This window comes from Esox lucius, chromosome 18, assembly GCF_011004845.1.
Source record: "Esox lucius isolate fEsoLuc1 chromosome 18, fEsoLuc1.pri, whole genome shotgun sequence".
NCBI lineage: Eukaryota > Metazoa > Chordata > Actinopteri > Esociformes > Esocidae > Esox > Esox lucius.
Genome location: NC_047586.1, coordinates 15,066,033 through 15,090,112, shown reverse-complemented (window position 1 = coordinate 15,090,112; position 24,080 = coordinate 15,066,033). Strand labels below are relative to the sequence as shown.

Here is a 24,080-nt window from a genome sequence, read left to right as displayed (position 1 = left end):
TTATAAGTCCATACTGTACAAGAAAATGTGTAGAAAGTGAAGGGGTCTAAATTACAAGGCACTGTACGTCAAGTTTTATATTTTCAATAAATTGGCACACATCTCTAAAAACGTTCTCACTTTGTTATTATGGGGTATTTTGTTTAGATTGATGGAAAAGAAATAAAATGTATTATAAATAGTCTATTGCAACAAAATGTGGAGAAATGTATGGGGTCTGAATGTGTTTTGAAGGTACTGTAGGTTTCTACATTCTTGCTAGTTACCGTAACTCTGTTGTTTCAAAAACCACTGTGACTTGCACCATGTGTATCCACTTGCTATGCATATAAAATTCTCCCTAAAGTTTAACTTCCCTAGTTAAATTAAATCGATAGAATATTGAAGTTGTTATTGAGTCCAGCCCTGATTGAATAGTCCAATTTGTATTTTATCAATTCAGTACCATAAGCGACATGAGAGAGATCTCCTGGACCAGAAGAAAGAGAAGGAAGAGGCTCTACTATTGGAGATGGTGAGGTATATGTAGCTAAGAGCATCTGTTAAATAACGAAATTGAGTCCTACACAATGTTGGTGAAATAGTGTGTGCTGGATTTTTTGGAAAACTTTTTCTGCAGTGTTGAAGATTGTCCCCAACAAGATAGGCTTGTTATTGTTCATAATATTCATCCTCCAGAGATAAATAGGATTTATTGGACAAAATCATATGAATGCTGTACACTTTCATCAACAATCTTACGCTTTTGTTGTTACTTGTAGCACACATTTTTGATTAGCCACCTTCATGCTTACAGCCTTGACTTTATATTGTTAAAAGAAAATGGAACAAGGAAGTGTATTTTTAGCCATTCATACTTATGCTTATATTTGCTCAAATTAACCTTTGAAGAAGGTTTTTGTTCATTATTATTATTATTAATTAATATATATTTTTGTTTTGTTCTGCAATTTCTTGATCACTATGCTATGGTCATTTATGTCCGTATTGAACGCTTCTTAATACAGGAACAACTAGAGAGACAGCAGAGTGAAGCCAAGCTAACCAGTGAGAAACACAGTGAAAAGAAACGTATGTTTCCACATGTATATCAGAAATTAGCTTTGAAATGTTTACTATTTTATTATATATGAGAGATTTCACATAAATCGAGATGAACGGTACCCTGTGAAATGTGACTGTGTTAATGGCTTTGTTGGCAGGTAGGGACAGTAAGACGGGTTTGTCAGGGACAAAGGGCCAGTCTGGATCCACGTCTGGGGTCACTTCGTCAACATCCTCCGGTATGACAAGAAATCAATCAGTTTATTGACAATAACTTATACTTATAAGCATTAATTACCTACTGTATAAATATGAAGCTTTGATAACTCCCTCACAACAGCACATATATATATATATATATACATATAATATATACTGTTGCTATGATACTATGATCATAGTAATGATACTGTTGCACATTACAGCCCTGTTATTTAGTGCAAAGCGGCAACTCACAATGAAAAACATTGACAAAAATATTGACCCAAGCATTGTTCAGCTTGGTTGAGTGTTTCTGGTGGTGGTGAATCTGCAGGTAAAGAGATGAGGAAGGCCAAACTGTCACGAAGTCGCTCACTCAGCAGCCAACCTACTACACCCAAGATGGCTAATGCAGACAAAACTCTGTAAGTTGTACCCTGCCGAACCATCCCCCTAACCCAAAATATCACAGTAACTTTACTGTTATTTGAGATATCTCACACATACCTCCTAGAAAGATTTTGTGTTAATGAAACCATTTTAGCCATTAGTCAGACACATTTTCTGTATTCATTTTCCTCCCCAGAAAGGTGAAGGATTCAGGGAACTGTCCTGCAACAGTGAAGAATTCTATGGTTCCTATGAATGGTAATGAAACCCTGGGGGGTCTTCAAATTGCTTTACATTTTAACCACATACTCTTATAATTGCTGTCTAGCCTGTGTTTAAGAAATGTACAATACATAAAAAACAAACATTATTTATATAATTGCAACTCGTTCTCATTCTATGAAATCCAGGAATTCCTAGATTTCAACATTATTGTTAGCCTAGTAGACAGGCTTGAATGCTTTTTTAACTGGATTTACAGTGGGGCAAAGAGGTATTTAGTCAGCCACCAGTTGTGCAAGTTCTCCCACTTAAAAAGATGAAAGAGGCCTGTAATCATAGGTACACTTCAACTATGAGAGACAAAATGAGAAAGAATAATCCAGAAAATCACATTGTAGGATGTGTTATGAATTTATTGGTAAATTCCTCTGTAAAATAAATATTTCTGCTTCTCAAAGACCTGTAACTTTTTCTTTAAGAGGCTCCTCTGTCCTCCACTTGTTAACTGTATTAATGGGACCTGTTTGAACTTGTTATCAGTATAAAAGACACCTGTCCACAACCTCAAACAGTCACACTCCAAACTCCAGCTGTCAAAGGACACCAGAAACAAAATTGTAGACCTGCACCAGGCTGGGAAGACTGAATCTGCAATAGGTAAAGAGCTTGGTGTGAAGAAATCCACTGTGAGAGCAATTATAAGAAAATGGAAGACATACAAGACCACTGATAATCTCCCTCGATCCGGGGCTCCATGCAAGATCTCACCTCGTGGGGTCAAAATTATCACAAGAACGGTGAGCAAAAATCCCAGAACCACATGGGGGGACCTAGTGAATGACCTGCAGAGAGCTGGGACCAAAGTAACAAAGGCTACCATCAGTAACACACTACGCCGCCAGGGACTCAAATCCTGCAGTGCCAGACGTGTCCCCCGGCTTAAGCCAGTACATGTCCAGGCCCGTCTGAGGTTTGCTAGAGAGCATTTGGATGGTCCAGAAGAGGATTGGGAGAATGTCATATGGTCAGATGAAATCAAAATAGAACTTTTTGGTAAAATCTCAACTCGTCGTGTTTGGAGGAGAAAGAATGCTGAGTTGCATCCAAAGAACACCATACCTACTGAGAAGCATGGGGGTGGAAACATCATGCTTTGGGGCTGTTTTTCTGCAAAGGGACCAGGACGACTGATTTGTGTAAAGGAAAAGTATGAATGGGGCCATGTATCGTGAGATTTTTCCATTAGCAAAGGCATTGAAGATGAAACGTGGCTGGGTCTTTCAGCATGACAATGATCCCAAACACACCGCCCGGGCAACGAAGGAGTGGCTTCATAAGAAGCATTTCAAGGTCCTGGAGTGGCCTAGCCAGTCACCAGATCTCAACCCCATAGAAAATCTTTGGAGGGAGTTGAAAGTCCGTGCTGCCCAGCGACAGCCCCAAAACATCACTGCTCTAGAGGAGATCTGCATGGAGGAATGGGCCAAAATACCAGCAACAGTGTGTGAAAACCTTTGAAGACTTACAGAAAACGTTTGACATCTGTCATTGCCAATAAAGGGTATATAACAAAGTATTGAGATGAACTATTGTTATTGACCAAATACTTACATTGAAAATTACAGGCCTCTCATCTTTGATGAGAACTAGCACAATTGGGAGAACTAGCACAATTGGTGGCTGACTAAATACTTTTTTGCCCTACTGTAAGTATGTGTAAATAACAATTCTACTTTCCTGCTGTACCTTGTTAGCAAGCATATATTATAAACTAAAGCCTACTGTGCAGGCATAGTGGTGACTTTGTCCAGGTCAGGGGTGGGGCATTTCAGTGGTGTAGAAAGTCCTTTCAAAATGTATGGGATTATGAATGCTAAAAAAATATAAACAGGTTGAACCCTTGAGGAAAAGGGTTTCTAACCCTAACTACTGGATGTCTTGAAATCAAGTTGTTTTTTTCAATTTCAATTTCCCTAAGACCTTTTGCACAGTACTGTAAATCATAAGACCACCTAGAGCATGAGTTTTCTCCCCGTCCACTAAATTAGCCAAAATATATAAAACAAATGATTATTGTCGACCAATACTTTCCTGTCTTTCCCTTCCTGTGTGTGTTGCAGCAGAAGAGGAGCTGCGGTCCCTCCACTTCAGCATGGCAGGAGCGTCGTCAGCGCTTTCCCCGACCCCTTCGTCCTCCTCAATGCCTGTTCTGATCCGCAGCAACACCACCAACACTCTGGTGGACCACCCACACCAGCACCAGCACCGCAGCAGCACACTGGACCACCGTACCACCAACGGGGGCAAGGACACCCAGTCCAGAAAACTCTCCATGTTAGTCCCCTCTCAGCGTTCACCGCCCCCCACCTAATTCCAATACCCACTCACTGACTCCACCGCATCCCGATCCGGCGTCAATATAAAACATTGACAAATAGGATAGGAAGTTCAGATATTTGCACTCATATTTTGTACACGTTATGCTACTTTTTATAAATGAATAGAAACCAATACTAAATAGAAACCAATGTGTTTACACAAGTGTTTACAGAGTAGATTTATGTGTGAAATTGCAATAGACATCATCCCAAGCAAATGCGTTTTGTTTCTTCTGATGTATTTCTGTGTACAGAAATGGTCAGCGACCAATTTGCATTCACACAATCTAAAACTTGAATGACAGATCTTATCAGTCTATGACTTTTTGGAACTGCAGTTCAGTGCCCCTTTCAATCCCAATGAATAAATAAATCAATATATATAGCAGGTTTGACTGGAGGATAACTAGATGTAAATAGCTAACAAGTTGCCTCTATTTAGCAAGTAGCAAAAATATTTTTAAAAATCATGCATTTTAGAATAATAGCAAACGTGATTGAATAAAATAGTTTTATTTTTGTACTTTATTAAGTTAATCTGCTTTTTGCTACTGTTAACCCCCACAATACAGCTATGCTTGTAAGTGACTTAAAATTTTTTATGTAACTGAAATTGGTAAAATCCCACTTCAACTGATGATACAAGTACATTCCACTTATTTTACCATTTGACAAATGTATAAAACATTCTCAAAATCAGTTATTTTTCTCCATACATGGAATGTACTTCATCATTTGGCATAGCCAGGGAAAGACAGACCACCCTACCTAACCCTGCTCTTTTGCTGAACCCTTTGTCTCCATAAATGATGCAATATTGCTAATCAATACATTTGTCACTTACGATTAGACTATTGCAATGCTGTTCTCTTTGGATACTGGGATAAGACACTAAATAAACTTAAATTGGTGTTACAGTAAATACTGTTGGTAGAATCTTGGAATAGAACATTTATCATATTGTTTTAATACTGGCCTGTTAAGGCTAGGCCTGACTTCTGGGATTTACTGCTAACCTACAAAACAGTACATGGACTTTTTTTACTTATCTCTCTGAATTCTTATCATACATACCTATACTGTTTGTTTGCTATGTTGACAAGATTCAGGCCTCCTTACAGTAAAGCTGGAAGTAGGGCTTTCTCCAAAAGACTTGAGTTTTTGTGGAATGATCTGCCGATCCATGTGAGAGACACAAACTCTGTGTACAACCGTTACGTCTTTTCTGAAGATTAAATAAGGTTGTGTGAACAACAAGGCACTGGATTGACGCACCACTCTTGTTGTTTGCACGGCAGGCTCCTCTCTCCAGTGCCATTTTATAAGGGCCAGAGTCACTAGCTTACTTTTGCAGTCTCAAGGAATTATGTCATGTCAGTCTTTTCACCATTCTCTAAATGACTAGTTTAAGTCACTGACAAGATCTGTCTTTCCACCCCTGGGGGCTTGTGCAATGGGAGAAAACTCTAGGCTATACTCTGCCTTGTCACAAGGTGATTTACAGTTGGTGTCCTGGTTCTATGAGTGGTGAAGTTGGTGGAGGTATTTTGTTCCTGGTTAGATGTCTATGGGTTTTGATAGTGCGACAGTCTCTCCGGACCCCGTACTGCTCAGAGCTTGGTTCCTCTAAGTTTCTTACTACGTTCCATTCCTCAAGAGAGTTTTTACTAGCCATTGTGCTTCAAATTCTTACTGTTTTCTGCTTGTTTGGCTTTTCGGCTGGGTGTCTGTATAGGCAATTTGTGGCAACTGCTGATGTAGAAATTGCTGTATAGAACATGTTTGATTAATTGATGGTGATGATTTGTACAGCCCTCTGACAGACCCATGGGCACTGTCCGAAAGCCACAAACAGGATTAGAACCCTGGTAACAATGACATAGCTGCAAATCAATTACCTATATGCCTTTTGATACTCAAGATATTCAAACAATCGATTACCAAATGTACATGTTAATTGGCTTTAATAACCACACTTTAAGGAACTGCCTACATTTCATTTTAAGGCCAAATCGTTCATCAAGAAATTCAAATGATCAGATGACCAGCAACTTCATAAATAGCTACTCCTCATTTGTAAACGTAATTGTCAGTGGGCTTTCACAGCCAACCCATTAAAATAATCAGTGTTTCTAGAGGGCGCAAAGAGGTTAAGACCAAAAATTGCAATGTAATCAGGTATGCTGAGGCCAGGGACAGCAGGAATTTGGTCATCAATTGTTTTGTGTAATAAATTATATTTCCTATCAAGTATTATAAGTATACTTAAGGATGAAAGTGGTTCCAAAATAATACACTTAAGTATATATATATTGGCTTTGGTATGCATGCCCTAATAAATAATACAGAAGTAATGTTTTTATTTAGGACAATTACTCTATCCATTCTACATGTTCAGATATCCACTCACAACCATAATATGTTGGCTCCTTATGGTTATAAGCCTTATGATACACTTTCGAAGTGAAGCCACACGAAATCTAAAGCAAAACATGTACACTCCTTCAGATGTATTTGGGAAAATACAAAACCATCGTTATGTTGGTCAGTTTTAGAATGATGTTGACATAATTCAAACTTAGTATTTGTGTATGGATTGAGTACAAGCATGATGGTACTTCCATTTCCCTTTGATTAGCCAGGTAGAATGTGTACCAGTTTGTTCCATCTTTACCACCCCTGAATTTAATAATCAATCCAATCCTACAGTCATACTAGCCCTTGCCAAAGAAAATTTGCCCTGGGTTAGGTTGATTTGTAATAAAGTCACTCCATGTTTACTATTCTGTTGTCCTTTTTTCAGACAAAGGAAGTCCAACTCTTTTGGTATGCAGTCAGGGAGAGAATGAAGCTCGCTGGCTATATGGAAAGCAATGACAGCGCCCTTAGTCCCTAGTGATGATGGAGGTCCTCGAGGTCAAGGCATTGAGAAGACCCTGTTGGCCAGAACCACCACACCCCTGCTCTGACACTCATCCTCCATGTACCTCAAGTAGTCAAAATCCTAGCTACGCTTTAGATTTCTAAAGACAGACAAACCCTAATAAACACTTCGTTGAATCGTAGGGTAAAGATGTCTGGAGTCTTAATTGCACCGATGGGTAACAGAACAAACATCAAAACTCATCTCTGCCTTATTCCACAAATCCTCATGTACCATTGGTCAACAAAACAAATCCAAATGCATTCCATATGTAACAGTATGTCTTTTATTTGAATCTATTTGTTGGCTAATAAAAGGTATGCCTGTATTATAGCATGCTTTGCAAAGTCTCTGTGTTTTATATTTTCAAAACTGCTACTGAAGGGGTGGGGGGAAAGCACTATTTTTAGGACTTAAATTAATCTCCTTCAACATCTGTGATTGTTGCCCTAGTTTTTCCATCCCACCAATTCCATTGATCCTGGTACCTTTGAAGTACCTGAGTAATCCACCCATACCAAACCTTACCACCCAATCAATAAACAGAATATTGAATATTTGACATGTTAATGCTCAATTTATTTTGTTTTTGTTGTGGGTTCTTATGGACACTGATTAAGCTCTAGACTAAAACTCAGAGTAAAATTCTCAACAACCAAAGTCTTCTTGTTTTGGAAAAGACCAGAGTTTCTGTTGGTCTGTATGACATACTGCTAATGTAATACTTTGAGTTGTACAGCAAGCAGTTCAGTGCCTTTTAAACTAAATAAGCATAATAGGAGAGAGAAAAAAAACATGAGTAGCACTTAAATTGATGTATACAGATCCCTATCTAACTTGTGTGTTTTCAAGGACAATGCATGCAGACAACACAATTCAGTATGTTACACAGTGCCCCACAACTTCAGTGGTGCTAAGAAGATGAAACCGTGTTAATACTTGACCACAAAGTCGTATATGAAACAGTGGTTTGGGTCACAGTCACTTCTTGGTTGGGTCAGTCACCCTGCCCATTAAGAGAAGGCTGCTGGTGGACTGGTCATAAACAAGGAAGAGGTAGGGCCGGTTGATGGTGAGCCGTGGAGGTAGACTACTGAAGATGTTCGGTTCACGGGTATTCTCCGTGCTGCTGGTCTCGTCCACTGTGATGGCCGCTTTATGCACAACCTAAAAGCACATAAGGAAAACTAAACGGGTTGCATGGGCAAGCTGTATTATGGCAATTGAGAAATCCTGTAAACTGCCCCAAGATCGGTTTGTGTTTTGGCCTATTAAGTTGCTCTCCCATAGGCCATTTGCAATGTAAGACGTTGGTAGTGCTAAGCCTAATTGCTCCAAAAGGCTTTTGGTAAAACAATTGGTTTACCAATATAACTCTTGGAAAGAACAGATACCACAATTATTTTATTTGTGGTAACTATTTTGTATTTACTTTGAGCTCTGATTGCATAAACAATAGTGCTGTTTTCACAGATTAAGCTTAGTTCTTAAATTAATAAAAATATAGCTCAATTGAGACTTCACTGATTTGGATTTTGTTCATCCAGGAATAGGCTTAATCTGTGTCCGTGAAACCAGCCTATTCGTCTCATCCATTTTACATAAACCATTAGGCACAATGACAAATGCTCACGTATGCAGAAACACAGCAGTTGATAAACACACACACTAACCTCAGAGAGCCTCAGGCCTGTTTCACCACTGATGCCAGAGAAGTCAGCACTCTCCTGGAAGACCTCACTGATTCCCAGGCCTGGCAAAACCTTCTGTAGGGAATACGATTGCTCCAGCATGAATCTTGGCAGTTGCACCTCCAATTTTCTGTAAAGCACATGAAGTGAAATAATTATTTGGAATGTTTGACCAATTCAGGTTAACTTTGTATAAACAGAGTTGCTTTTGCAATTTCAAAGCAACTAGATAAATTATTACATTGCCTTCACGGTTTGACTCTTTTTAATCACTTCTGTCACTATTATGTTGTGACAATCTATGGGTCTATGGGTTTTGAGTGACAATGTTACTCAAAACCCATAGACCACCATAATATGCGGAGTCTGAGCTCATACATCATGTAAAGCATGAAACTGCACAGGCCATTTAAATAGCGAAATGCTAATCTTAGGAACATAATGAATGCAGATGGTTCCATACTGATGGACTGCATGATACAGAACAGTTAAGCAATCAACATCCAATCATGCTCTTTGGCATGTATAAAAATACTGAGCAGATCCAACTGACCTACATTTTGGATCAAGACAGCAAGAGGAATAGCTCTAAATGACTTTGAAAGAGGGTTCATTATTGGGTCTCCTCCAGGCTGACAATGCCCCTATCCCCTGAGGGAATATCTTTTGAACGAAAGGTGTTCCATCCCTCCAGTAGAGTTCCAGAGACTCGTAGAATCCATGCCAAACCGCATTGAAGCGGTTCTGGCAGCTCATGGTGGCCCAACACCTCAATGAGACAATATGTAGATTTTTCCTGAAATTTGTCAACCATCTGTATTTGGATTCTTTTTGAGGTAGAACAAGTTATATGCTACATATACTATTCAATTGTTTAGTGGTATGCCACCTACGTCTTCTTGATCTTTTTAAGCCAGCCTTGAAAACGTTCACCCGTGATCCCCTCCTCAATAGAGGTGTAGTCCACATCCTCGTCAGGTAAAAGCACCAGCATTGCAGCGCCGCCTGTCATTGGCAGCTTCAAGATGCCAAGCTTGAGCGAGTTATCATATGCCAGGTAGTACTTGTCGGAACGGAACATCATTGGGACTGTGACAATGTTGTACTTGTTCACATAAAAGCGCACGTCCTGAGTGAGGCTGGCATTGAAGGCGAGTGCAAACTGGCCTGGTGAGAGAAACAAAAATGAATGTAATAAAAATGAAACTGATGTTGCTGTCACAACAGCCAACCTCACTTAGACACATGAACACAAAAGCAACACCCAGACAGCAGCACACTGCAAAAAATATGTCTTATCAAGTATATCTTATTTTCAGGTTAAAAACCCTACCATTCTTAAAATGTGATATATTTTTCTTAACAAGCTAGATTATACCACTTGTTTTCAGACAATATGCCTTGAATATTGTGTAATGTTTCTTGTTCCATTTGCAGACTATTTCACTTATTTCAAGCAAATATCTTCTTGTTAATTGTCTTGTTCCATTGGCAAACATTTTTGCAGTGCACTAACAGAGCATACGTATATGTTATTTGCCTTTCTTAAGGGTACAGTACAACACCAGAAAATTGCATCTGGGAAGAGGCTGTTTCTAAATAGTTGTTCACTCACTTATACCTTGTAGCACAGGTGAAGTTTACAAATGTAATAACATGCACATGTAAAATCTTGTATAATCTGTGACATTTAACAGATGCTTTTATCCTAAGTGACTTAGTCATGTAAGCACAATGCTCTACTGAAACCCTTTGGGTACACCCTCCTCACCTTGAAAGAAGGTGGCAGTGATTAGCATCATCTGGGACTGGGTGTCGATGGTGTTGACCACCTCCTTCACCTTCTCCCTTGTGTAGATCTTGGCAAACTGGTTAACGGTATCTTTGGTGGCCCAGTCGCCGTAGTCCAGCCCCTGGACCTTTCCCCCATACTTAGTCTCCACAACATCTTTGTAGGTCGAATCCACTTGAAACTGCTGGCGGGGGAATATGCCGATAGCCTGGTCCACGAACCCAGTCTTGGTCACGCTATCCCGGACACTCTGGAACAATTCTGACCCAGAATATTTTTACATTTAGAATTGATATGTACATTCCTATTTATACAAACATAGAGACTGAAATTACAGAAATAGTCATGTCAGCCTCAGCTCATGTAGCCACATAGGACCCTTTGCCTAGTTTAATTTCCTAAGAGAAATACTTCCCTAAAATAAATGTTTCATTTACCGACAGATTAAGATTTGATGGGTGCTTCAAAATGTGTCACATACAGTGTGGAGAAGTATTTTATAACCTGCAATATCGGCAGGGTTTCCTACTTACAAAGCATGTAGAGGTCTGTAATTTTTATCATAGGTACACTTCAACTGTGAGACACAGAATCTAAAAAAAAATCCTGAAAATCCCATTGTATGATTTTTAAATAATTAATTAGCATTTTATTGCATGACATAAGTATTTTATTACCTACCAACCAGTAAGAATTACAGCTCTCACAGACCTGTTAGTTTTTCTTTAAGCCCTCCTGTTCTCCACTCATTACCTGTATTAACTGCACCTTTTTGAACTTGTTACCTGTGTAAAAGACACCTGTCCACACACTCAATCAAACAGACTCCAACCTCTCCACAATGGCCAAATCCAGAGAGCTGTGTAAGGACATCAGGGATAAAATTGTAGACCTGCACAAGGCTGGGATGGGCTACAGGACAATAGGCAAGCAGCTTGGTGAGAAGGCAACAACTGTTGGCGCAGTTATTAGAAAATGGAAGAAGTTCAAGATGACGGTCAATCTCCCTCGGTCTGGGGCTCCATGCAAGATCTCACCTCGTGGGGAATCAATGATCATGAGGAAGGTGAGGGATCAGCCCAGAAATACTCGGCAGGACCTGGTCAATGTCCTGAAGAGAGCTGGGACTACAGTCTCAAAGAAAACCATTAGTAACACATTACGCCGTCATGGATTAAAATCCTGCAGCACACGCAAGGTCCCCCTGCTCAAGCCAGCGCATGTCCAGGCCTGTCTGAAGTTTGCCAATGACCATCTGGATGATCCAGAGGAGGAATGGAAGAAGGTCATGTGGTCTGATGAGACAAAAATAGAGCTTTTTGGTCTAAACTCCACTCGCCGTGTTTGAAGGAAGAAGAAGGATGAGTACAACCCCAGGAACACCATCCCAACCGTGAAGCATGGAGGTGGAAACATCATTCTTTGGGGATGCTTTTCTGCAAAGGGGACAGGACGGCTGCACCGTATTGAGGGGAGGATGGATGGGGCCATGTATCGCGAGATCTTGGCCAACAACCTCCTTCCCTAAGTAAGAGCATTGAAGATGGGTCGTGGCTGGGTCTTCCAACATGACAACAACCCAAAACACAAAGCCAGGGCAACTAAGGAGTGGCTCTGTAAGAAGCATCTCAAGGTCCTGGAGTGGCCTAGCCAGTCTCCAGACATGAACCCAATAGAAAATCTTTGGAGGGAGCTGAAAGTCTGTATTGCCCAGCGACAGCCCGGAAACCTGAAGGACCTGGAGAAGGTCTGTATGGAGGAGTGGGCCAAAGTCCCTGCTGCAGTGTGTGCAAACCTGGTCAAGAACTACAGGAAATGTATGATCTCTGTAATTGCAAACAAATGTTTCTGTACCAAATATTAAGTTCTGCTTTTCTGATGTATCAAATACTTATTTCATACAATAAAATGAAAATTAATTACTTAAAAATAATACAATGTGATTTTCTGGATTTTTGGTTTTAGAGTCCATCACTCACAAATCTGGTTGAAGAGTACCTATGATAAAAATTACAGACCTCTACATGCTTTGTAAGTGGGAAAACCTGCAGAATCGGCAGTGTATCAAATTCTTGTTCTCCCCACTGTATTTATCATAGGTATATTTTTTGTTTCTTTGACGGATTTCATTCTCTCAAAACACTCAGGGCAAGATGGGAAGAGGATATACAGTAGGGACTGTAAATACCAAAGAAGACTGAGAGACTATTTTGTAATACCTGTTCAGTTAACTCCAGACACAGTCCTATATAATTCAATATTTTACACAGATCCCAAAACCACTTACATAGAATCTTCATGGATAAGTCTCTAAGTAGACAAGTGTCAAAAGTCCAATGGGGATAAATATTTATGCAATCCACCTTACCTGGGATTCTTAGGGGCTCCTGATCGTTTAGACTCAAGCCTTTCAGCAGCTGCTCGCGTGTAGAGCCTTTGGCACCACTCATCAATGCAGCCAGGCCAAGAGACATGGTGAAGGGAGAAAAAAGGACATTGTCATCAGTGGTGCTAGCAATGGCACGGTACAGCCGGGTTGCAAAGTCTGCGTTTCTGGTACTTAGGTCCTGGATCTCGGCAACGCTAGGCTCCTGCGCCAGGAGAGGCATGGCAAGGAGCAGGTTACCGGCCAGGAAAGGAAGTATTCTCCACATCATGGTTCCTCTTATGCTTTTCTAAGCTGGCAATGAAAACAAAAGACAGATCAAGGGATCAATTCAACAATAGAATTTGATTGCGTAATTCCAAACGTATCCCCTCAAAATTCAAAGGTCCAATATTTTCATATTTCAAAACTGAAATACACGATATTGGGAAACATTTCTTAATTAAGAAAAAAACAATCTTTAATTTCTTAATTTAGCAAGAAGATTTTTCTCATATGTTGATTGTAAGATCAAGCTGATAAACAACAATTTACATTTTGTTGTCCAACTCCATCCTACAGTACCAACCCCATCCTACAGTTACTCTCTTCCATCCAAGAGCCCAACCCGCCCACCACCAGAAGCATACCAGATGACAGGGATGATGCATGGATCTGTTATGAGGTCATTTTGGACTTCTGTGGTGGCCACAAGGGACACTAATATCCTCAGTGAATAACCACTAGAAAGGCACTGGGGCATTACTGCTCAGCTCAAACATCCTAATCCTCTACCCTTTTAAAGCAGAGTGCACTTAGTTGGCACAACAGTAAAAATCATGTCATTAGTATAAGCATTGGCTAGATACAGCACAACGGATTGTGCTGTTGGGAAAGTGCAAGTGTACATTTTATGAAATCTACATGACCAACAGAGAACTTCCCAGAAAATTGCCCATCAATACTGAGAACTCTTTTTTTAAACTAAATATGTATGTGTATGTATGTATGTTTTGATTTGATTTAAAAGCAGGACAAACGGTGTCTACTATATAGGATTTTGAAATATAATACAAATATAATTTATTAGCAAAGAAATTGTTCTCATGGGATGGAATCATAGATTTAAAAAAACCTAGCCCATGCTATTTAAATCAGACATTATATATAAAAATCATAATGGATATTGTGACCCTGATTAAGGAAGAAGTGGTGATATTTATATGCACAATATTTGAAATATAATACTGGACGGGTTTGACGGCTATCAAAGCAATGGTGCTTCGAGATCAAATCGTTTCTAATATAAAATAAAATGGCAACGCACTGTATACATGGCAACACGACTAAAAGCGAGAGATTTGACTCCGGACTTTTATGCTATTGCAATAACGAATGTTACAAACAGGGTTTGTTTACTAAAGATGATGCGACACTGAATCAACACATTTTAAAAATAAGACTGAATACTTACTTTTGCAATAACAAACACTGCCTGAAACTTGATCAGGATAACATCGACGTTTTATTCCTTTTTAAATGAATACATATAGGCCACCGCCTCTATTAGAATCGCACCGTCCAGAATGACGAGGGTGTTCCTTGTTTACGGATTATTTTCTAGATGGCGCAATTTACGCACATTCTCGTTTAACAGCGCACGAGAATGCAATCTTCTCTGTAAATGCATTAACCGCTCAAGCAAATAGATGGCGATGTTTGTCTTATTCACAAGGCCGGAGAAGACAACGTGTGACGACGGCCCATAGCATTCAAGAACTGAATAAAACGCCCCGTGAATCAGACCTCAATGCATCCCCTAAACCAGATTTGATTAAATTAAGGCCCGTGGGCTGAATCCGCACCCAAAACAAATACTGTAATAATAATATTTATGTAAAAAGGGTATGCAGCCCACCCCATTGCACCTCCATGCCTGTCGATTTTTTTTTTTTAAATAAATCAATTGTTTGCTCAGGACAACTGCCAACAAAGATGCATCAAACTCAAAATATCAGAGCGAGAAAAATAGCTTCCCTCTATTTTAGGCCATTATTATCAGAAAAATAAATAATTGCACTAACAAAGCACTAACCTCCCTGGTCTTTCTGTCCCTTCCTGCATTGCAGCCTGCCTCAATACCTTTGTGTTCCTCATCCCTGTTCGTCTCACTACTCTCTTTTAAACTAATATAATAAGTTTAAATATTATATTATCGATTGCTATAATAAAACAGGCATGCAATAAAACTACTTGAGCAATATGTCAGTCATTACACAGTTGATGAGGTGGCACACAACTTCAGCTTAAAAGAAAATGTATACATATTTTAATTCACAGAGCATTGTTCTTATAAATGTTGTCATTTACTTGTACAGTATGAACTGGTATGGGGAAAAAGTAAATATTTCTGTTTCTTTGTATTGCCTTTATTACATTTTTAGATTTCTATTAACACTTTTTGTATATAATATTTTTACTGAATGTCTAATATATTTTGCTGTTTTGACTATTCTGTACTCTGTCAGGTGTTTGATGTTTGAGGATGGGCAGGTCATGCGTGACGTCAAATCGTGGCTTCCGGTTCATTAACAGCTAGGCTTTATAAACATTTCTTAATCCTCATGATCTCTCTCCTCGAATACTTTTAAAAACCAATTGGAGGAGAACGTCAGAAGGGAGGGACAACTGGGTTTCCGATCCAATCCGTTTTGAGATGGAGTCGATGTGGAGGAGAGCACTCAGCAATCTCTTTTGAATTTAACGCGTTGAATGTAGTGTATCAATCCTGTCATACCCGTTGTTGGTTTGGATGTTAGTTAATGTAGGGAACTAGTTTTGAGAACCGTGAAGTTTCGATTAGTTGGTTTAACAATGCAGAACACGCTACACACGTATGGTTTAGTGGCGTAGTGGTTAAAGACAGTGCCTGCCACGTAGTAGATCCAGATTCGAATCTGGTAACAACATTCATGATCTAATCGCGGGCCGGTTGAACTAGGCTTGTCTGTTTCCTTTTCTTTTATTTGGTAATGCAAAAAAACGTCTGGGTATTTGAGCTCATTAGAGTTACACCACGCGACAAAACACCTTTTTGGCGTTTTATTCGTTTTCTGACCATGAATGGCGGCAATTTCTAATGGCTGTCCAACTGCCAAGTTTCCCCAAACAATGGGCGTGGCTTCGCGTGTTCTAATGTATGATGTGAGCAGACGCTGATTATTACCGTTACTGCATCACAGAAAAGCATCATAATGGCTGCCTCCTTACAAAAGCTTCTTTGAGCTCAGATGGGTCAAGCTCAAAGCCCAACTGCCCCCAAGAGACAACCTGAGCATATAGAGGTTAAAGCTCAGAAGAAGAAAACCCATCCAATTGTGGCTGCCTTTCAATTGCATTTTATGCTGTCCTGTTTTGGAGTCAGCTGGAATAAAAAGGAAGATTATAGCCCCAAACATTCAAAATCTAAAAGAGAACCACAGCATCGCACCATTGTCTGTTTCTTCTGGTAAGCCGAAATCTTCCCCAGGCAGGGGAAAGCCACCAGACCAGACCTCAGGAACCAGGACCACAGACCATGATTATGGAGAAAGAAAAAACTCTCCCCAGTCAACATGGCCAAAGTCGTCCAGAAAAAGGAAAAATAATCAGCGGACTCTAGACCCAGAAAATGCCAGAAAATCTCAGGACGGGAACAGAGGATCAACAAGATCTAAAATATCAGATCATCCTAGTGGGAGTAATACCCAAGTCAAGAAGATCAGCATTACTCCAGAGCCATTCTCCCAGCCTCCTAGCTTCATCTCCTCCTGCTCCATAGAGTCATTGTCCTCACTGTTTCAACAGGTTTACCCAAAACGTACAGATTCCCCAAGTCTCAACCTCAAGCCAATGCAGCCAATCCATCAGCTCTTTGTCATCATTTTGAAACATCAATGGTTCCCCAGACAGTCAAATGGACTGGCAGTTGCTACCAGGTGTGCCGTCCCTACCCTTTTCAGGAGACAAGAGAGCCCAAACCACTTTTGAGGCACAAGCTGGATGGACATTCTACAGACAACGTTTGAGAACAAGTCTGATTAGAAATGCTGTCAACTGGGTATGTCATAGCCTGCTCAGAATCCCATTGGTTCAGTTCAGGGCATGATTAGGGTGCCTTCCAGAGTATTCCTGGCTTCTGTGTGCACGGTGCTGGGACCCCAGTTTCAAGATGGAGGTAAATGTCTGTGTAGTGAATATTAGAGATTAAGCCAGTTGGACTAATTTTCAGCCCGGGTGTTGCATGGGTCACCAGCCCATTTATGGAGGCGGAGTATACTAATGAAAACTACACACAAGGTTTGGTCGCTTGTTAGGAAAATCTGACAAGCGACTTTTGTACATTTATGGTCGCTACTTTCCCTAAATGCATTGATTGACACTGTCTGCTCACAGCCTCACAATAATAATGTAAGTGCTGTAGTGTAATTCGCTCTACCACAAATCCCCACGTGGATCTTTCCCGCCCCCACCTCTCTCCCATTAGTGAAAAATCTAGTTAGAATTCCAAGCGATGTTACAAGTTTCAACGTTTATTTGTCAAATGCACCGAGCAACACAGCGTCATCCTGAACAATTAAATTCTTGTGACGTGGTACCTGACAACGTTGTGAGAGTTAAGAAGATATAAGCAAAAATATAGCCAGACAAAAAAAATTTAAGCAACACTATACATAACACTGCACACCGTTTAGCAGCCGTTTAAAAGAGTGTACTGTAAACTAGCAGCAATCTGGGTATTAGCCTATTATTGATTATATTTATATATATATATATATATATCAATCAATCAAATTTATTTATAAAGCCCTTTTTACAACAGCAGTTGTCACAAAGTGCTTTACAGAGACACCCGGCCTTAAACCCCAAGGAGCAAACAACAGTAGTGTTGAATTTCAGTGGCTAGGAAAAACTCCCTAAGAAGGCCGAATTTTAGGAAGAAACCTAGAGAGGACCCAGGCTCAGAGGGATGACCTGTCCTCTTCTGGCTGTGCCGGGTGATATAGAATTATTGAATATTATATATACATGAGTGTAATAAGCTAATGAATGGTCACATAGCACACTACAACTACGTAGTGAGAATTTAGAAGAAAAATATATATACAGCAAAAATATAGCAAGAAGTGAAAGCAATAAAATACATAACACTGTACACTAGCAGCAGTTTAAAAGGAGTACTTTTGGTGGTGGTATTGAAATTATGGATAGGCCTACTGCAATTATGGCAATAATATACATAACAATGTAAACTAGCAGCAATTTTTTTGACAAAGTAGGATGGGGAGTATATGAACAGTATGGTAGATGTACTGAATATTATAGACACTTAGTACAGCAGTGATAATGAGACATCATGCATGACATTAGATGGCCGCCAACAAAGTGGTCCAAGTATGGCAAAAAGTACAACAAAGACTGTACATCAAGTGGTCCGTGATGTCAGTAAAGCTCTGTGCAGATACTGCAAAGAAGAATCTATTATTACAGTTTATAACAGAAAACAAGCATAACATAGCCTACTCGTATATATATATATATATATATATATATATATATATATATATATATATATATATATATATATATATATATATATATATATATATATATATATATACATAGCCTACTAATAGTAGATACATATGATACCAATGTATTTTACGCTCCCCCTTAGTGCTCCTGTCCCCTCGTTTTCCTTCTCTCATAATCTGCTCGCAGATGATCAGAGATGAGTGGATGGTGCCTACCGTCAATATACTCGTTGTTGACGTTTGATTATTTTTTTTAAATAATTATTTGATTGTTGATGTTAAAATACATGTTTGGCGTTTCAAACTGTTGCAGGCTTATTCATTGACCGTAACATGCTATAACAGTATTGGGCTTGTTTTGGGCTTGATTTTGAAGCTGCAGTTGCTTGTTTGACTCGCGAGAGTTGGCAACACTGGAGAGCAGACGTAAGGATTACGTTATTTGTTAAAATATCACGGTGTTGCGCATTGAACTAGTTAGCTAGTCTAGATACTTACTTTTTTAAGCAGTCAACTGGTGAATGGTAAATTTGGTTCAAGAGCTGGAAGAACATGAATGTCAGGGATTGTGTGAAATCGCAACATTTGAAGTTAGTTTGTCGGACGTTGACTTGGTGAGTACGTGTTATTTGGTAAACATTTTAACATAGCTAGCTAACTAGCTTTCTCGTTAGCTAGTAGTAATAGTGCTTCAGTGTCTAAGGTTAGTTAACAGCTTTAAATTTACAACCGCGCTTAAATGTTGTACTAATCCTGAACGTCATACTAGGGGATGAACGTCATACCACCGCAAACGGCAACTTATTTTTTTCTGCTTAGGTGGTGTCCACTGTCCTGTTCTTCGGGGGAATTTGTCGTTGTCCGGTCGACCTAGATGGCATTTCACACAATGAATGCCCAGTAATCATTATCTAGCTCTGATAAAGAGTTATCATTCATGGCCAAAACGTCCAGACCAGAACCAGAAATACACAAAATGCTCTGCACAGTTCAAGCTATAGTCCTTGATGGCACCTGTAGTTCTTGTTGATGTGTAGTTGTACACTTATGATCAGCCCATGTCATTGGAGTCCATGCACCAGACGTGCAATACTTCTAGTTCATATGTAACATCCTGAATGTTACTGATATGAATGGAATGAAGAATGTCTAGATTCTGTTAATTGAACGATTCTGCATTAAACACAGACATTGGGAAATTATGTTATGTAAAATGTTTAGTGTATTAAGCACATACACAGGTTTTTGGATGTGGCAGTACAGCAAAATGCTTGTGTTACTAGGTCCAACAATGCAGTAGCTCGAAATGGCAAACATTTACACTGTAGAACAGATCTTTGAATGGGAAAACCCAATTCATATTGAATTTGTTTCACTCTGTTTTGGGTCATTTGTTCCAGTTCTTTTCATACTTAACATGACCCAACAAAGTCTTACTTTCCTGGCTACTTTCCAAGTGTTGGGCCGAGCTGTATGTAGGTCCTGCATGGATTTAGTATGACCTCAGAGAAAATGAATGATTGCAGTGGAACATTGGGGCTGAATCTTAACATCAAAGAGGAGGAGATGCAAAATTTCAAAGTGAAGGAAAATGAGGCATTCACAGTAAAGGAGGATCAGGAAGCTTTCACAATGAAGTTGTTGACATTCAGATTTGAAAATGAAGAGGAAGCAGTTTCAACTGAAGAGATTATCAGAGTGAAAATTGAGGAGGGTAGAGGTAAGGAGGCTTGGGAAGTACATTTTATTACCTCATAATGTAAGTTTATCACTTTAGTCCTAGATGCCAAACATGAGTCTTGTAGTTCTTTATTCTGTAATAATTGTAATCCAATGTCTCTAACCTATTGTTCACTATTTCTATACTGCTGGGCCATTAGAGAATAAATACATCAGTAAATCAATAATGGGGGAACAATATACTCAAAGCAAATAGTGTACCTATTTAAAAAGATTGAGAAAAGGCTGTATATGGATAGTGTATTGATGCGGGTACACCCAACTAGCTCAAACTGTATTTATGAAACTGTCAAAACAATATTGTGTAAAATATAGGACTTATTTGTGTAGGCCAAGTGGGACTGGAACTGTTTAAAAGGGAGTATTGACAAGACCTTCATTTATGTTCTTCAAGGTAGACTGTGCAATAATGAAATGAGCCTCAGTGTTTATATTCAGATGAACGAAATGCTGGACTTCACTCTCATACAATCACACACAGGGCCATTACATGTATACAGGTTTGCGTCATGCTGTTAAAGCAGGGTAATTAAGCATCATAAGGTTCAATGCTCTTTGTAGTTGTGGAAGTTTGTAGTTTGGATTTTCCAACGTGGCTATGGATTAACCAAAATGGCATAAAAAAAATGGAAATTGTATGTTTACATATCCTTTTGACAATTTGGTTGAGTCAGTATTGACATAGAGGCCCAATTAAAGGGTTTATAATATTATGCTCCAGTTGGTCAAACACCTGTCCAATCTCTACAGATTTTTTCTTCATTCAATTTATGAAATGTAGTTACCTTTATTGCCAGAAGCATTCTTGTGAAAGGGAGACGTTAGGAAAGGAAGCTGAAACAGGTTTTAATGAATATTAGCAAGAATGTTGCTTCATTAGTAATTTTGTACTGTAAAAACATTTTCTTTTCTCCCACCATGTTTCCATCCTCAAAGGAAAAAGCACAGAGACAAGACAGGGTTCACAAAGTGGAAGAAGTCCAATACAGGAACCTGACTGGCGAGCTCCTGTAGAGAAACCTCACTGCTGCCCCAAGTGTGGAAAATCATTCTCAGAGTCAGGAAACCTAAAGCAGCACATGCGGACTCACAGTGGAGAGAGACCGTACCACTGCACTAAATGTGGTAAACGCTTCATACAATTGGGTCACTTCAATTGCCACCAGCGTACTCATACTCGGGAGAAACCGTTCAGTTGTGGTGAGTGCGGGAAAAGTTTTTCTCAGACAATAAATCTGAAGAAGCACCAACTAACACACTCTGGTGAAAGACACTTCTTGTGTTCTGAATGTGGAAAGAGTTTTTCTTCATCCACCAACCTAAAAAGACACCAGAGCACGCACAGCAATGAAAAGCCTTTTCAGTGCTCTAACTGTGAAAAGTGTTTCACTCACATCCACCACCTAACAAGACATCAGACTGTACACACAGGGGAGAAACCTTTCACTTGCACTGACTGTGGGAGGTGTTTTTCTCTACAGGGTACTTTAAAAAAACACCAGCGCACACACACTGGAGAGAAACCGTACCACTGCTTGCTATGTGGGAAGAATTTCTCTCTTTCAGTTGCACTAAAGAGACACCAACTCACACACACTGGGGAGAAACCGTACCAATGCTCACAATGTGGAAAGAGTTTCACCCAAAAGGGTCATTTAACTCAACACCAGGGAACGCATGAGCTGGAAAGGCCTTACCCCTGCTCCCAGTGTGGCAAGAGTTACTCCTCAGCCCCCTCACTAAAAGCACATCAAAGGAATCATGCTAAGGCAGTCATGTTGAGGACACACCAGGATGAACATTTGTAAACTGGTTGCTCTGTAAGGGATTGATAGCCTACATTTGAAATCATAAATTGTGCCTTAAATCCTTTGTCCCTACAGTTTTGTCACCCTCATTTACAAAAAAAACTCTTAGGCCCAATTATGTTTCTTCCTGAATTGTTCATTTGCACAATCTTTGCATATTTAAAAATAATGGACTGGGTTGCGTTCTATATTAAATTAATTGTGTGGAATGTTTAATTCAATGTCAGAAACATTTGACCAATTTATAGCCATGGATGGCCTCTTTTTGTCAACTGATGTTTTTTTAAACTTCCTTACCTACTGGAATTGCAGCACAGATGTTTTACTCCTAAGCTTTGTTTACATTGCAGGTCTTAATGCTCCTCAGTTAGTTTTTCAAACCTTTTGTTGCATATTGACTGATTGGTGGAAATGCTTGTGCTTCTTATTCAGCAAGCTACATTGACAATGGCAATACCTACCAAGAACGTTTTCCAGTTGCATTGGATGTTGAAATGAAATCAGTGTTGTACATTTTAAGCTTGAAAGATTCTAATTTTTTTTGGCTATCTACAACATTTAACAAGCTAGGTAGCTGTTTAGTTTACTAGCAGACCTACAGATTTAGATTTAAATAATAGCTAACCTACTGTGGTGGTATTGCAACAAACAGGCAGAATTTAACCTGCTCCAACATCTGGATTTCATAAAACACTGCTAACAGGAGAGGACATCTATCTGCACTCAAACCTGTGCTTCATTTAATTGAAAACCCTGCCATAACAACCCACCAGGTTAATTGCTCTCTTTAATTATGATGACAAGTGACTGTTCCCATATAGCTGGTCTACTGTACTGCTTTCAGTGAAATCAGTAGAAATCATAGGTTATTTAAATGTAAAACAAATTTGTTTGTGACCTTATTGAGTAATGTCTCAAGTTTTCTTTTCTTTTAGCTAATCAAAAAACTGTGAGGTGTGGTATTGATTGGAATGGTATTACTTACAATTTGATTATATCCAGTCTAATATGAATTAGCCACTTCATATTACGTAAGAGAAGCTAACCAGCTATTGGCTTTCAAAATGTTTTTAAATCCCAAGTTTTGGTGAAGCGAATACAATTCCTTGTTATGCCCCAATTCAATGCAGTATCTATTAAGACTAGTTAGTTGCCTTGTATGCTCAGCTATTTCATCAGCATTACACTGTAGATGTTGGTGCTTTTTGTGCTAGTGATGGCAAGCGAAAGGGTGGAGGGAATACCACATCTGTGAAATAATGTTAATAAGAATGTCTTGAGATGCAGCAAAATAATTTTTGGTAAGGATATTGTGCTGCAGTGAGAGCTGGGTGGAGGTTTTACATATAATTTTATTTTGCATTTTAACCTGAACCATATAAACCAATCAGCCATAACATTATGACCACTAACAGGTGAAGTGAATAATACTGAAAATCTGTCAGTGGGTGGGATATATTATTAACATTCTGTCCTCAAAGTTGATGTGGTAGAAGCAGGAAAAATGGGCAAGCATAAGGATCTGAGTGACTTTGACAAGGGCCAAATTGTGATGGCTAGATGACTGGGTAAGAGCATCTCCAAAACTGGAGCCCTTGTGGGGTGTTCCTGGTCTGCAGTGGTCGGTACCTATCAAAAGTGGTCCAAGAAAACAGTGAACCGGCGACAGGATCATGGGCGGCCAAGGCTCACTGATGCACATGGGGAGCGAAGGCTGGCCTGTGTGGTCCAATCGGATAAGCTACTGTAGCTCAAATTGCTGAACAAGTTAATGCTGGTACTAATAGAAAGCTGTCAGAACACACAGTGCATCGCAGTTTGTTGCGTATGGGACTGCATAGCTGCAGATCAGTCAGGGTGCCCATGCTGACCCCTGTCCAGTGCCTGAGCATCAGAACTGGACCATGGAGCAATGTAAGAGGGTGCCCTGCTCTGATGAATCACGTTTTCTTT

The 24,080-nt window shown here is 39.6% G+C and overlaps 3 protein-coding genes across 8 annotated transcripts in view; 2 read left to right on the top strand and 1 right to left on the bottom strand.

Annotated features, from left to right (window-relative positions):
* The window catches only part of ppp4r4 (protein phosphatase 4, regulatory subunit 4), a 68,988-nt gene extending 61,497 nt beyond the window's left edge, over window positions 1-7,491 (top strand). For 5 of the 6 annotated variants that reach the window (XM_010882440.5, XM_010882439.5, XM_010882444.5 and 2 more), the window contains 7 exons: window positions 443-514; window positions 1,008-1,071; window positions 1,203-1,283; window positions 1,580-1,670; window positions 1,832-1,893; window positions 3,978-4,191; window positions 7,039-7,491. In XM_010882440.5, coding sequence (XP_010880742.2) covers window positions 443-514; window positions 1,008-1,071; window positions 1,203-1,283; window positions 1,580-1,670; window positions 1,832-1,893; window positions 3,978-4,191; window positions 7,039-7,084 — 630 coding nt within the window. In that variant the 3' untranslated portion in view covers window positions 7,085-7,491. The remainder of the gene's footprint in view (window positions 1-442; window positions 515-1,007; window positions 1,072-1,202; window positions 1,284-1,579; window positions 1,671-1,831; window positions 1,894-3,977; window positions 4,192-7,038) is intronic. The other variant, XM_010882443.5, reaches the window with a different exon arrangement.
* Window positions 7,492-7,708: 217 nt separating this feature from the next.
* On the bottom strand, window positions 7,709-14,767 carry serpina10a (serpin peptidase inhibitor, clade A (alpha-1 antiproteinase, antitrypsin), member 10a). Its single transcript, XM_010882445.4, has 6 exons — window positions 14,481-14,767; window positions 13,010-13,321; window positions 10,621-10,902; window positions 9,743-10,016; window positions 8,832-8,979; window positions 7,709-8,325 (listed from the first exon to the last, which is right to left on the bottom strand). Exons 2-6 carry the CDS (start codon window positions 13,296-13,298, stop codon window positions 8,140-8,142), a joined length of 1,179 nt encoding a protein of 392 aa, XP_010880747.1. The 5' UTR covers window positions 13,299-13,321; window positions 14,481-14,767; the 3' UTR covers window positions 7,709-8,139.
* A 4,235-nt stretch (window positions 14,768-19,002) lies between these two features.
* On the top strand, window positions 19,003-23,547 carry LOC105017660 (zinc finger protein 180-like). The gene is made up of 3 exons (XM_010882437.3): window positions 19,003-19,193; window positions 19,399-20,299; window positions 21,256-23,547. The coding sequence occupies exons 2-3, from the start codon at window positions 20,077-20,079 to the stop codon at window positions 22,125-22,127; spliced, it is 1,095 nt and encodes a 364-aa protein (XP_010880739.2). The 5' UTR covers window positions 19,003-19,193; window positions 19,399-20,076; the 3' UTR covers window positions 22,128-23,547.
* The last annotated feature ends 533 nt before the right edge of the window (window positions 23,548-24,080 follow it).

Bases quoted from the DNA above. Each gene is read 5' to 3' on its own strand.
- serpina10a (XM_010882445.4), bottom strand. From the start codon at position 13,298: ATGATGTGGAGAATACTTCCTTTCCTGGCCGGTAACCTGCTCCTTGCC. The intron at 8,980-9,742 runs GTAGGTGGCATA...TGTGCTTTACAG, and splicing joins CTTAAAAAGATCAAGAAGAC to AAAATTGGAGGTGCAACTGC. The intron at 8,326-8,831 runs GTTAGTGTGTGT...ATGTGCTTTTAG, and splicing joins CAGGCCTGAGGCTCTCTGAG to GTTGTGCATAAAGCGGCCAT.
- LOC105017660 (XM_010882437.3), top strand. From the start codon at position 20,077: ATGACCTCAGAGAAAATGAATGATTGCAGTGGAACATTGGGGCTGAAT. The intron at 20,300-21,255 runs GTAAGGAGGCTT...CCATCCTCAAAG, and splicing joins GAAAATTGAGGAGGGTAGAG to GAAAAAGCACAGAGACAAGA.